Source organism: Glossina fuscipes, unplaced genomic scaffold, assembly GCF_014805625.2.
Source record: "Glossina fuscipes isolate IAEA_lab_2018 unplaced genomic scaffold, Yale_Gfus_2 60803, whole genome shotgun sequence".
Classification (NCBI taxonomy): Eukaryota; Metazoa; Arthropoda; class Insecta; order Diptera; family Glossinidae; genus Glossina; species Glossina fuscipes.
Genome location: NW_024003102.1, coordinates 261,780 through 274,486, shown reverse-complemented (window position 1 = coordinate 274,486; position 12,707 = coordinate 261,780). Strand labels below are relative to the sequence as shown.

At 33.2% G+C, this 12,707-nt stretch overlaps 1 protein-coding gene across 2 annotated transcripts in view; it reads left to right on the top strand.

Annotated features, from left to right (window-relative positions):
- LOC119643437 (paired box protein Pax-6-like) overlaps positions 1 to 12,707 on the top strand; it is a 73,380-nt gene that overhangs the window by 57,935 nt on the left and 2,738 nt on the right. The window contains exon 8 of one of the 2 annotated variants that reach the window (XM_038042781.1): positions 12,139 to 12,702. The exons of the other annotated variant lie outside the window; for it this stretch is intronic. Within the exon in view, the coding sequence (XP_037898709.1) occupies positions 12,139 to 12,702 (564 nt within the window). The remainder of the gene's footprint in view (positions 1 to 12,138; positions 12,703 to 12,707) is intronic. 2 annotated transcript variants of the gene reach the window in all.

The window sequence follows — 12,707 nt, the reverse complement described above, 5'->3', positions numbered from 1 at the left end:
AGCAAATTCAAATGCATAAGCGGGAAAGAAGGTGATATGTCTCTTAAGACAACACCAAGAAGGAAGGAATTGTGAAAAAGTTTCGACGAGTACAGACCAGACTTTAACCAAACTTCATGATCGCTGAATTTAGGTAAGCAGAATAAATTTTTCAGTTTAGGCGCCTAACACTTTCGTAAATGATGCTTACTCGGACCGACGAACATTTGTTAGCAAATAAAATGATTCAATGTCTATATAAAATAACTAAATTAGTCAGATATAAATACAATAAACTACAACATAGTTGATTTATAGTACAACATCTTTTCATATATCTTGATATGAAACGTTTTGATTGAAATTTGTTGAACGTAAAATTTAGTACTTTTCAATGTGAACTAAAAGGGGTAGATGAATAAGGAATTAACAAAAGTACATTAATTCTGGGAATTTCAAAAAATGGAAATGCAGGATTACTAGAATCTGTTTCAAAAGTCTTCTGGAAAGGTGATATGTAGGACCTGTTTGGGCAGAATACGGACGGGCAGTTTTAATACCCAAATCATAAATATATCAACCTTTCTATTCAAAAAAAAGTAATTAAACAATTTATATAAACCGTGATATACTTCATTAAATTTGTTAAAGTTTACTTTACATTTTTTTGAAGCTGGTTTGCTTTATTGTTTCATCAAGCAGTTTGTGGTAATTCTAACCATTTTTTTATTTAAAGGTTATGCTAGATAAGGCCACTGCTTGCTTAAAGAAGGTTGCTTCATGTGCTAGCAAGATTTTTTAGTAGAAAATTTCTTCGACTATTTTTTACTTCACTGTTTGCAGCCGTTTTAGAAATTGAAATGGTGGCCAATTCCAAATTGAAAGTTATTTCAAACGGTGAAAATGAAAGGTTCCGTTGCGCGATTGCTGTCCGAGTATAAAAATAACATTGAACGATTAAAAGACAGTCATATAACATTTTTGGTACCCCACTGAACTGATCACTAATTAGACTGCATATTTATTGTTTATGCGCAGAACTAGTAGATTTACGTAGCTGTGATTTTCCACGAAACTATTTTTTAGTAGTTGCTTTGAATTACCTAGAATATATAAGAAAATATTATTTGAAAGAAGTTTTTCCCATGAAGTTTCACGCTCTCTACCAAGCGTTACAAAAGGGTTGCGTGTTTTAAATGAATCCATGCGAGGAAGTTTCAGCCTAATGTCTCATCCGTTGATTTCCCTTTAAACACTAACAGGTGTCTTTAAAGTATTCGTGCTCATTTGAAAGCGTTTGCGGAAAAAAAAGTAAGCAATTTGAAACCAATGACTGTCGATACGAGAATAAGAGCGCCTCGAAAGCCAGCAATGCTACTGCTAAGAAGTTAAAGGTTTAGGATGTAGCTTTGGATTGGTCTATCAATTTGGTCACGAAACATCTTCTTGTTATTTTCTCTGTTATTTCGCAGCATGTTAAGTGGAAAACGAGCGTGCCTGGTTTCGACAGGTGCGTTAATAACGGCGCCTTCTAGCAAAAAATTCCTAAGGGAAGAGATTGCGCTATAATATTTGAACATAATAGCGCATGGAATGGCACAAACCATATTATGCCATATATAGAGATGTTTATAAACCATTGCAAAGCTTCGAAGGCACTCTTCTTCATATGTGATTATTCAGAATGGCAAGCATAATGTAACTCCTGTTTTTTTATATTTTTCATCCATATTTTTACAATAGCTTCAAAATAACATTATAAAGAGAAGCACACGGTTGATTTTTCGTAAGTTAATTTAAGCTTTTTTTATTGCCAAAAGACTTCCTTTTCTGGGTCAAAAATTAAACCTTTCGTTTAAATCGTCCCCACTGCGCAAAACTCAACGTTTTTAAAATCCCCTACGTACATCTTCAGCCATGGACATCCAGAGGAAGTAATTTTCATTTAGTGTCACTAACACGTGCGTCAACAAACTGTGGTAAATATCTAAGCAAAAATCTTCGCAACCAGTTTGTTGTCCGACTTGCAAATCATCGCAGGCAAAACATCAAAAAACCTTGACTTTGGATAGGTGGTTAACGTTTGAGGCAGTAGAGCAAGGTGGAGGCTTATAGTTCTCACGTTCAAAATATCAAAAAAAATATATATTACAGTGCGCAAAAGAAGTAGTTAAAAGAAAGAACCAGAAAGATACTATCACAAATGGAGAAAAAATATTTAAGCTATGACAACACCGAACAAATCCATATATATACAAAAGCAAGAAATGTGATTTATACATAAAAAATAATAGGCAGAAAGTCAAACATTTGAAAAATGTGTTCCAAAGCCAGAAATGAAGTAAACCAAATAGAAACTCTCACATAGAATTATTACTTATAATACTTTATTAAGAATAATATATATACTACTAAATAATAATATGCTACTTTTATAAGAATATAAGCTAAGTCATACAACCGATAAACCCGGTAAACACCGACGACCCAAAATTTGACGTTGATACTGACTCTCCTGTGTCGATTATAAATGCGACGGAAGCATATCGGTGGTCGATTAACTGTTCCCGTTATCAAGTTACGGTACGATACGAAGAACTGAAACGATACTAACATCTTTTCATTCGATTGTTTTCGTATCGAGCCGAGTTTCTCGTTCCTTGCATAATTAAATATTTTTGATATTATCGGTACATGTATATCAAAATAATACCAAATGAGACGAAGGAAAGTAAGTATGTAAACAAACCAAATATAAAATTGGAAAAAGAAATTGGTTTACAAATTGATATGTATGAAAAAAATATATAAAATAAAGTTTAATAAATTGAATTAACCATATCACGGTTTTTATAAACAATCTAATTTTAAATAAAATAAATAAATAATATAGACTAAGTAAAAGAAAAGGCGGTTGATATCGCTCAAAAATTAACAAAATTTTCGTTCAGCGTTTGCGCAGCTTACTATTACTATCTTAAACAGCAGAATATATACGTGATAAAACTAAAAGATTAATAATAATAATATTTCGCCAATAAAAAATGTGCAGGCACTCAATGTTCTTGTACTCACGTTCTCCAACATATGTCGTTGAAAACCATACCGTCCGCATCCAAAACATTTCATTTTAACTAATATACGGTAAATTGTTTGAAAAAGCAATGCATATGTTAAAGGTTTTATTAACATTAGCAAAATGCTTGTTTTTAGGAATTTATAGAAATAGCTACAACAACATCCTTAAGTTAATCAATATCAACATCCTTAAATTGATTACAAGCTAAAATCATCCCAAGCTTCCTAACTCAAATAAATCTATTTCCAGCGGAGGGGTGAAAGAGGCTATTATTGCCAAAAAAATTAAAAGGCCAATATCCGCAGTTGGCTAGTTTGTCGCTATCGCGAAGAAATTTAAAAAATTCTTAGCAATTTTCGTGTTAAGCCTCCATGAGCTTCGAAAGACTACTCTTGTGACATTTCATTCTCTATGTGCAAAAAAGAAGACACTCCAAATTACGTCTTCAGGAATCTAGTTGAAGAAAACTAAGTTCAGTTCAATCACACATTTCACGAAAGTGCTGCAACTTTCACTATCGAGCCTAGGGCTGTCCTTAAAGCTATGAACTTTTCTCATAAAAACACGCTCAAAATTGTCAATGTCACGGACAGTCTGCTTGGTGTTAAAAGCTATATAAAGTCCCTCGATTTCTAGCTGGACCACCATTAACAAATTAAGAACTGCCATCACAACTTGCATTGATAAAATGAAAACGCTTTAGCTACCCAGGCATGTCGGTTTATTTGCAAGGGAGTCCAGGGATCGACCAGCGAAATCTGCTTCTGCACCACTAATTAAACGTCGGAAGGAAAATTTCAGAGAAAGTTAGGGAACCAAACCTACAGTACTATTATCAGCATTATTTCTCTGTTAGCCTTCACCCAGTTTCCCCAACATATCAAATCAAAAATATTGAACATATTAAGAGAAAAACTTTTGTGAGAATTCGCCTTAATCATAAATTTGCAACACACTTTCTGCAACACTTTTCTTCTTACGGTGGATATATTTTTACAATAAAGTACATTCTTTGTAATCGTCTGAACTTTTACTTCATTAGAAGAATCGCATACCGCGCAACTAATCCAATGGACGTCGTGAAATCAGCTACAGAACGCAACATCTTTCTCGAAATTCGGAGATGCTCAGCATCTAATCTTCTATTCCAAAATAGAGCCTTTAGTCTATGTCGGTAGCGCTCAATTCGTTTTGCTTTAGTCCAACAATTTATTCCATTAGTCTCAAAGTATTATAGTAGTAATAATAAAATCTTCAAATGCTCTCTTTTGAGCGGCGCTCTAGTTGAATCTAACGCTTTTTCTATGTAAAAGATTTAGAAATGTGCTGCTACTGTAACAAAATTAAGCATAAAATTGTAGTAATAACATATTTTTTCTCGAAACGCTTCTAATTGCTTCAAATACTTTTATAACTTGAACTCGCTTATACTCCGTCATTATATTAGTTTGGGTAAAAAGAAATCCATTATTTTTATATGAACTTCAGAACTTTATTTAACATGCTTCGGATTGTCCGATTTGGGTCAAATATGCACCGTTTTGTTGTATGATTTGTTGCCATTTTAAAGGTAACTTCAAAATGCCTCTCTCATAGAAGTCCTGGTCTCTATTTGCAAAAAAACTCTAGTAGTCGATTTTCACAATCCTCCCTAGATTCCAATTTTTTATCATTAAAGAAATTTTGCAATGCAAGAAAAAGATGATAATCGCTTGGTGCCAAGTCCGGACTGTATGGCAGATGCATTAAAACTTCCCAACCAAGCTCCCGAAGTTTCTGGCGAGTCACTGTAGATGTGTGTGGCCTAGCGTTGTCCTGGTGGAACACGACACCTCTCCTGTTGGCCAATTCTGGCCGTTTCTGGTCAATCGCTGTCTTCAAACGGTCCAGTTGTTGACAGTAGAGATCAGAATTTAGCGTTTGGCCGTATGGAAGCAACTCATAATAAATAATCCCCTTCCAGTCCCACCAAATGCATAGCAAAACCTTCCCGGCCGTTTGAGGTGCTTCACCGCTCTTTCACCACGATCGTTTTTGCACAGGGTTATCGTATGTGATCCATTTCTCATCTCCAGTCACCATCCGTTTAAGAAATGGGTCTATCTCATTCCGTTTGGCCAAGGCTTCGCAGATGGAAATTCGTTCCATCATGTTTTTTTCTGTTAATTGGTGTGGCACCCAAACATCGAGCTTCTTTTTGAATCCAGCTTTGTGTAAATGGTTTAAAACTGTTTTATGGTCGATTTTTAGCTCCTGGGCGATGTTACGACTGCTAACATGCCGGTCAAGTTCGATCATTTCCCCGATTTTATCGACATTTTCGACGACCGGCCTACCTGTGCGAGGTACATCTTTAACATCAAAAATTCCTGAACGGAATCTACGAAACCAAAATTGCACATAATTGGCTGTTACAGTATCGGAACCATAAACACCATTCACAATTTTAGCCGCCTGGCTTGCATTTTCGCCTTTGTCAAAGAAAAACTGTAAAATGTACCGAATTTTCTCTTTGTTCACTTACATTTTTAACACACTGTAACTCACAACTGAATGCACCAAACAAAAAACAGCAAAAGAATTTTTTTTACTGCGAAATGTACAGTATGTAAATGTACAGTATCTGAAATTGTTTGATCGATACTTTACGAGAAATCTATCAGTGCAGCCATCTACAGAAAAAATAATAGATTTCTTTTTCCCCAAACTAATATTATTCGTAACATTCTCCTAAATTGCTCTACAACCGTTAGGTTTCCAAAGCGATGCATGTAAATTGATAACATTTGAATAGAACTAACGATCTCGTACAAATAATTTGATCGGAGGGCAAATTATTCAACAAGTTTTTGGGAAATAGGTAGTGCACTAGCAATTTTGTACAGTAGACGCTGGAACGGGAAAAATCTCAGTTTAGTATTATAATCCAAATCTCCTTGGACTCTTCGTCAAACTTATTTTCTAAATATACGTATGATAGGTAAGAATCGCAACTACCAAGCCAGCGTTCGCTGGTTCAAATCTCAGCGTGGTAGAGTTTACCTTGGTTGTCTGTCCTTAAGGAATAAAATTGTAAATGGGGAACTAGGCTGCAACCGTCACTCTCTTGCTTCTTTCTCTTTTCTCTCTTCTTACTGATCCTTAGTGTTTAAAAGAATAGCGGATATGCCATCAGTGACTGCTTCATATTAAAAAAAAAAAAATCGTAAATATGCTTCTTTCAAATGCAATTTTCTGAAATATTTTCCAATGCGAAAGATATTAACTAAAGTTCCTCTAGTCGATAGTTGAGTTGTTGATCAGTATCAATTTGTGCATTGGCAGTTTCTTTGAAGTCTACACAGAAATTTAGTACCCGGCCGGGCTTGTTTACGAACGTAATGAGAGAGACCCAATTACTAGATTTAATGGGTATTAACATAATTTCACCAAACTTCACTAAACGCTCGATTTCCTTTTTAAGTTTTGGAAACTGCGCAAAAGGTACGGCCTTGTCTTTAAAAAAATTTTGCCATAGCTCAACTTGTCTGTCGATATAAACGTATAAGTGCAATGTGATCTTTTTATGGCAAATGAAGTTTCTGAACTTGCATTGCTCGCAATCGTGGGATTGGAAACGACCAGGTCATGATTTAAATTTTTGGTGGAAACCCAGCCTTCGTTTTAGAACATTATGTGTTAATCTGATTTTTGTTGAACTGCAGCCTTTGCATGTCTGGTTAAGCTTAATTTTTGTTTTCAAAAATTCGTAGCGAGGTACTACAATGTATTTTTTCAACAAAAAGTACTCTGCCTAGAAGGTTAACTTAGAGGAGATTGCTAACCTTTTTGCAAACATGAACCCTAAATATAATTATGACCTGCCTGGCATTTTAGCACACGGTGAACAATTTTTTTTATTATTATTTAAATGTGTAAATAAACGATAGACAAAGTAGAATGGAAAGAGTAAAAGCATGCAAAAATGAGTTATTTTTCTATGAGCTAAAAGAACTTTTGGTTGTTGTTTTAGTTGTTTATATTAATACAATACTAGATTGGATGGCAGATAATTTACTTTCCAGCGTCTCTATAAATCGTTCTGTATGACGAATTGCGCAATCTCACTAATATTGGGTTTTCTCGTTCGACAAAAAATAAACGCTTATTGAACCTAGTGCACCCTGTACTAGTCCATAGGGAATATATATTAAAAATATAAAATATCAAAAAATAACAAACAAAACATTATTCTAAATCAAATTACTTGTTCCAATAATCGACCGAAAACGAATGACTTACGGAGAGTAACGTATAGATATTAACCGGTGTTACGATTTGTGAACACACGTCTGAATTACACTATTCCTACATATTCCTTTACTCTTCTTCAAAACTACGATCAGCATTCAAAGTAAGCAATCAACGTGCTAGTTAACTGAATTCGTAAATACATTTATTGCCTTTGGAATATTCCTCTTACTTTTGCTTTACAAATCTTTTCGCTTTGCCTAATTTTTTAGGGTAATAATTAGCACAGTCGTTGAACTTCGTTTCAAACAAATCTGAAGTAAATTAGCAGAGAAATAAACAGAACTTTTATTTCAAATTTCTTAATTTGCGTTCTGTGGATTCAATACAGCGCTTTGTGCATTTTAAAGACGCATCGTCCAATGAGAATACTACTTTGATTATAGACTGGAAAAAGTATATACGCCAGAGCCCGTCGGTTGTTCTGACAGAATGATCTTTTTGATACAAATTGATTCACCAACCAAATTCAACATTTTTAACATTATTTTGATCTTGCAAATGTATTTTATTGAGTTTAAAGAATGGTAGAATTCCACATTAACGTAAGGATTTTATCTTTCCAATAATAAGAGTGAATATGGTGGAGTCCATTAGTTATGCATTTGCATTTGCAATGGTTTCATTGGTGTTTTTTCGGCATAAATTGTTATTTTTTACTCCCCTACTACTATTTGCTTATTTTGATTCAAATATTGCTGCAATTGAGTGACAATCAGTCGTTGTAGTTCATTACAGATTCTCATTCATAATTAACATGGCATTTTTTACTAACTATGAAATAAATATGATGTGACCGCAATATTAGTGGTAACATAGAACCAAGAAAATGGTAAACTTTCCTTTGAATGAGGAATATTGTCATCTACTTATCACGGACAATAACGTATGCAGCAAAAAACGCCATTGGAAAACACGACTTTTGTTTACACGTATTGACTGTTTTGATTCTTGAAATGCTAATTTACATTCAAAATGTGTGAACAATAATATAGAAAAACATTATATTGTAAAAGAAATAACAAGCCTTCCATAAATTAACCTGAAGGTCCTCCACTACCCAGCGCAACAATAATAACACGATTAATTGATTTATAATTACATTATCATATTGGGATGCCATTCGATTGAAAGTTAATCTATTTCTTGAACAGGTCCTCTCCATCGACGTTTGTTGATATTGTAAAACCAAGTTTCTTTACTCATCAGCTGCATTTGCAGGTTTGATTTGAATTGTTTATCGCTTGCCAATGGTCCTTAATACAGATTTTCAATTTCTTATGCTCACATTAATCCAAAAAACGACTTTAAGCGTCGTTATATCCATAATTTAACACAGAGTTCAATGCGCATATTAAAAGATGATTATCGGTCACCTTAAATCAATCATGAAATTTGCGAATGTTGTCTAAAATAAGCTTCAAATACTTAGTAGTAATCCCCTATTTATTTTGTTCATCTATTTACACATGAAATTCAGCTCCAATAAAATAACAGCCGCGTTAAGTAGACCCTTAAAAATAAATCTTATGTTGAATATTAGGAATTAACTTTCGTGAACCACAAAAAATGAAGAAGGAATAAGAAAAGCAAGATCTGTGTATAAATAAACAAAAGAAACACAAGGAAGAGACAAAGAGAATTTTTTGTTTAAACGTCATGCTATCTACAGTTTTTTTTCAAATTCTCACCAAAATTGCAACGAAACAACGAAATATATAGATGATCCGATCTTTTATTCAAAATTCAAATTACGAGAAGTTCTTACGGACTTCTCGTGTTTCTGTTATGAATAAAAGTAGAAATTTAGCAGTCATTTAACAGCTCGCGCTTTCATTCTTATTATTTGTATTGGCAAAGATTCCGTCAATATATTTTTAATATGACCTCACGTCCCCTCAAACGCTTGCAAAGTATAAGTAGTATATATATATTCACTCTGTTAAAAATTGAGCTATGATTTCTTTTTTTCTAATTATATATGTACTCACGACACACTGTAATATTAATACGGAAGTAAAATTTGATTTAAAATTAAGTATGGAATTATGAACTGAAGAGAAAACCGTATTTTATTTCGAGGTTATGGGCGTAATAGGAGACATTAAAGTCGTTTTCTTCTATGCAACTATTGCCACGGACGTCTTTGCTACGTAATTGGTTACCTATTTCCAATAGCTATACATCCCCGAACCTTTCTTTATTCAATCTGTAACTCAATCTAAAAATATATCATGGTCCTCTTTTAAGTCCAAAGTTGAGCTCTCGAATTACGAACGGAGAATTTTCATACCTACTATCCTGCCATGAGAAACTACATCTCGTAAACTGGCGGACAAACGACAAATTTACAAAGCTATTCTAGCTTAATTTTCCGGCCAAAATAAAAATTACGTCTCCATATACACCCAAAAATATCCTCTACAAGATTTATCATAGATGCTATTGTTATAACAAAACGTTCGGATGTTTCTGCCCTGTTTTTATATTTAACTATAAAAGAAGACCGCTTTAATATTCATATTGATGATAACAAAAAAGCGGAAAAGGATACACTGGTACTTTTTTGGATAAACCACATATGCAGATATCTCAGTATTTGACTTTCGTGACCAACCGAGATTTTACAGGCCGTGTGTGCGAAGCTTTCATACAACACGAAAATTATAACGCAGAAAGGCTATATCTGGAAAGGATAATTATAAAAATAAATATAAATTAGGTATCGAAAAATCAAAATTTGATGGAAAAATGGAACGAAATAAGAAAATAAACGATTGGTTTACTCGATGGCATAGACGCTACGAACTGGTCTTTACATTAAGAGTCTTCTTGCAGAAAAATTCGAAATTCTTGTTTTGATAGCAAGCCGATTTAAAGCGTAATAATCGAGAAAATAAAAAACAGTTCAAATTCCATAAGCTAGATTAACAACGAGTTTCTAATACGTCAGTCATTTATTTAATTGTTTAATTCTGCAATATAAATTACATAATAATTATATAAAATAAATAGATAATTACATAAAATAAATATGGTAAATTGGTTACTATAAGTAAATATGTACATATATGTGTAAGCAAATAAAATTAATAAATATATAAGTAAAGTAAGTACATTAGAAGAAGATAAATATAATAAACTACAAAATATTCTTCTTCATATTTCCGACATGAAATTTTTTAAAGCGGTTGCGAAGACAGAATCTAGAATTTTTTAATTCTTTAAAGTAAATGATGAAAAAAAAAAATTATATTTACTACATATATACATGCTCTTTGGTCTTTTTTCGTACCTACTCACCTGTATGCAGAATTGTATTTGCTTTTCAATCGTTTGAGAGAATGCGACGTCAAGAAACTAATAACAAAATCTGTGACCATAGAAATAAGGAGGACTAAGGAGCAAGCTATCAAATGGCAGCTAATCACGTTACTATTATTATCCATACCACACAAAGTCCGTAATAATTTCCTAATTTGGATTTTGAACAAAATTTCGTACCGTCCGTTTTTTTCGTTGTCTCTGATTTTTATAATTTATTTCGTTCTGTCTGGTTAATTGAAACAAACCACAACTAATAATTACTAGTCATATCTTCCTTTGTTAATTTACACTCCACTCATATTGTTATCCTTTCTGTTGTGGCAAATGTGCATGTTTTTTTTTATTTTTCTATTTATCCCTTTTCTTGTAAAGGTATAAACTTGCTAATAGGACCGTTTATATCATAAATATATGAATAGTATTAAAAAGAAAATATAACACTTACCTTGTCCACGAATTGAACGTACTTTGACAAATTAATCCAAATAGATTGTTACTGCATGTTATTTCTAGCTTTAAAGTTCTAATTTTATATCATGTGACTCCCCTACATCCATCATAAAAAAGTCGTTACATTTTTTAAATATTGTATTTTTATAGCTCATATTAAGAAAATTATGACATTTACAATACACAGTTTTTCGCTGCATAATGAAAGAGAGTTGTACAAAGAAAACGGTTGGTAAAATTCATGAAAGTATCATATTAGCGTGGAAAATTCCGCTTAAGTTAGATAAAACGTAAAGAAAACATTTACTTATATTTTTCCTTCTAGCATTTTCCTAACAAATGTTTTGATTATGAAGATGGCAATATAAGTTTTAAATCGTTTGTATTACTAATAAAAGAGTCTTTAATTATCCATAGTGACTTTATTAGAAATTCCCCAGAATTCTATTCATATTTCGTAAAAATTACACAAATATGTCCTCAATTTGCGTTCTGAAACTTCTCCTTCAGCTAATAGAATCTGAAAGTTTTTAATAACTTCGAATTTGTGTCAACATTACAATGAATAAGGCAAAATGAGTTAGTGTGGTAAAAAGGAAAAATATTTGAATGACATTACATAGTCGATTCTATTTTGAGTTTTATTAATATCATCACTATGTCTTGCTTCTTTCACACCTTGACTTAATTTTTTTTGCTACAAGCGGCAGTTCACTTTTTTGAATTGCAAGAACATTTTTTTCCTTTAATATTTTTCCACAATTTTTTTTTAGTGAACATATAGGCCGTCCTTATTGGCTTCCTCTAGTGACTCTCTACAAACAAAAAAAAATTTTTGAGTCTTCTTTTTTAAATTTATTGTAGAAAAAGAGCTCATTTTGTTCAATGTCAACTTATGTTAGGAACTCTATAGCATACTGTGTACTTTGAGGATCGAATTTTACATTGTTTACTTATTATTTTCTTTTTTGTTTTGGTTTCAATTGGTGGCGATTTTACAAATACGGAATTAGCTATTTCTTTGGAAAATACTAGTTACTCATCGATGGCGAATATGGACAACAGCATAGACCAGCAGCACGCCAACGGAGCGCAAGTAGGCAGTGACGTGACTGCTGCAGTTATGGATTTGCCGGCGACTCTTTTAGAAAGAAATGATGAGTCTGCTTTCCCACGTTGTATCCATCAACGCGCGTTGAACCATAGCAATAGCATCAATGGAATGAAAGAAAAGAGTTCCCCTGCGGAAACTTTGTCCGTGTCCACTACTGTCGGTACTGTTGGAAATTCACAAATACAGGCAGCTAAAGTTCTAACTATCAAAAACCTCAACAACGAAAATAGGCAGATTAATATTTCTTCCAATTTTGACAACAATAACCAGGCTAACCATAGTAATAACAGCAATAACAATACCTCGCAAAGTTCCACCATTACCTCTTTAATATTACTACAACCTCTAAATAAAACTCATAGCCCGCCAAATTCTGGAACATCAGCTGTTGGTCGGAATGATTGCTACATTAGTACTACAAGCTCAACAGTGCTACCGAGTTTTAGCCAGCATTACTCCGAAGGCAAG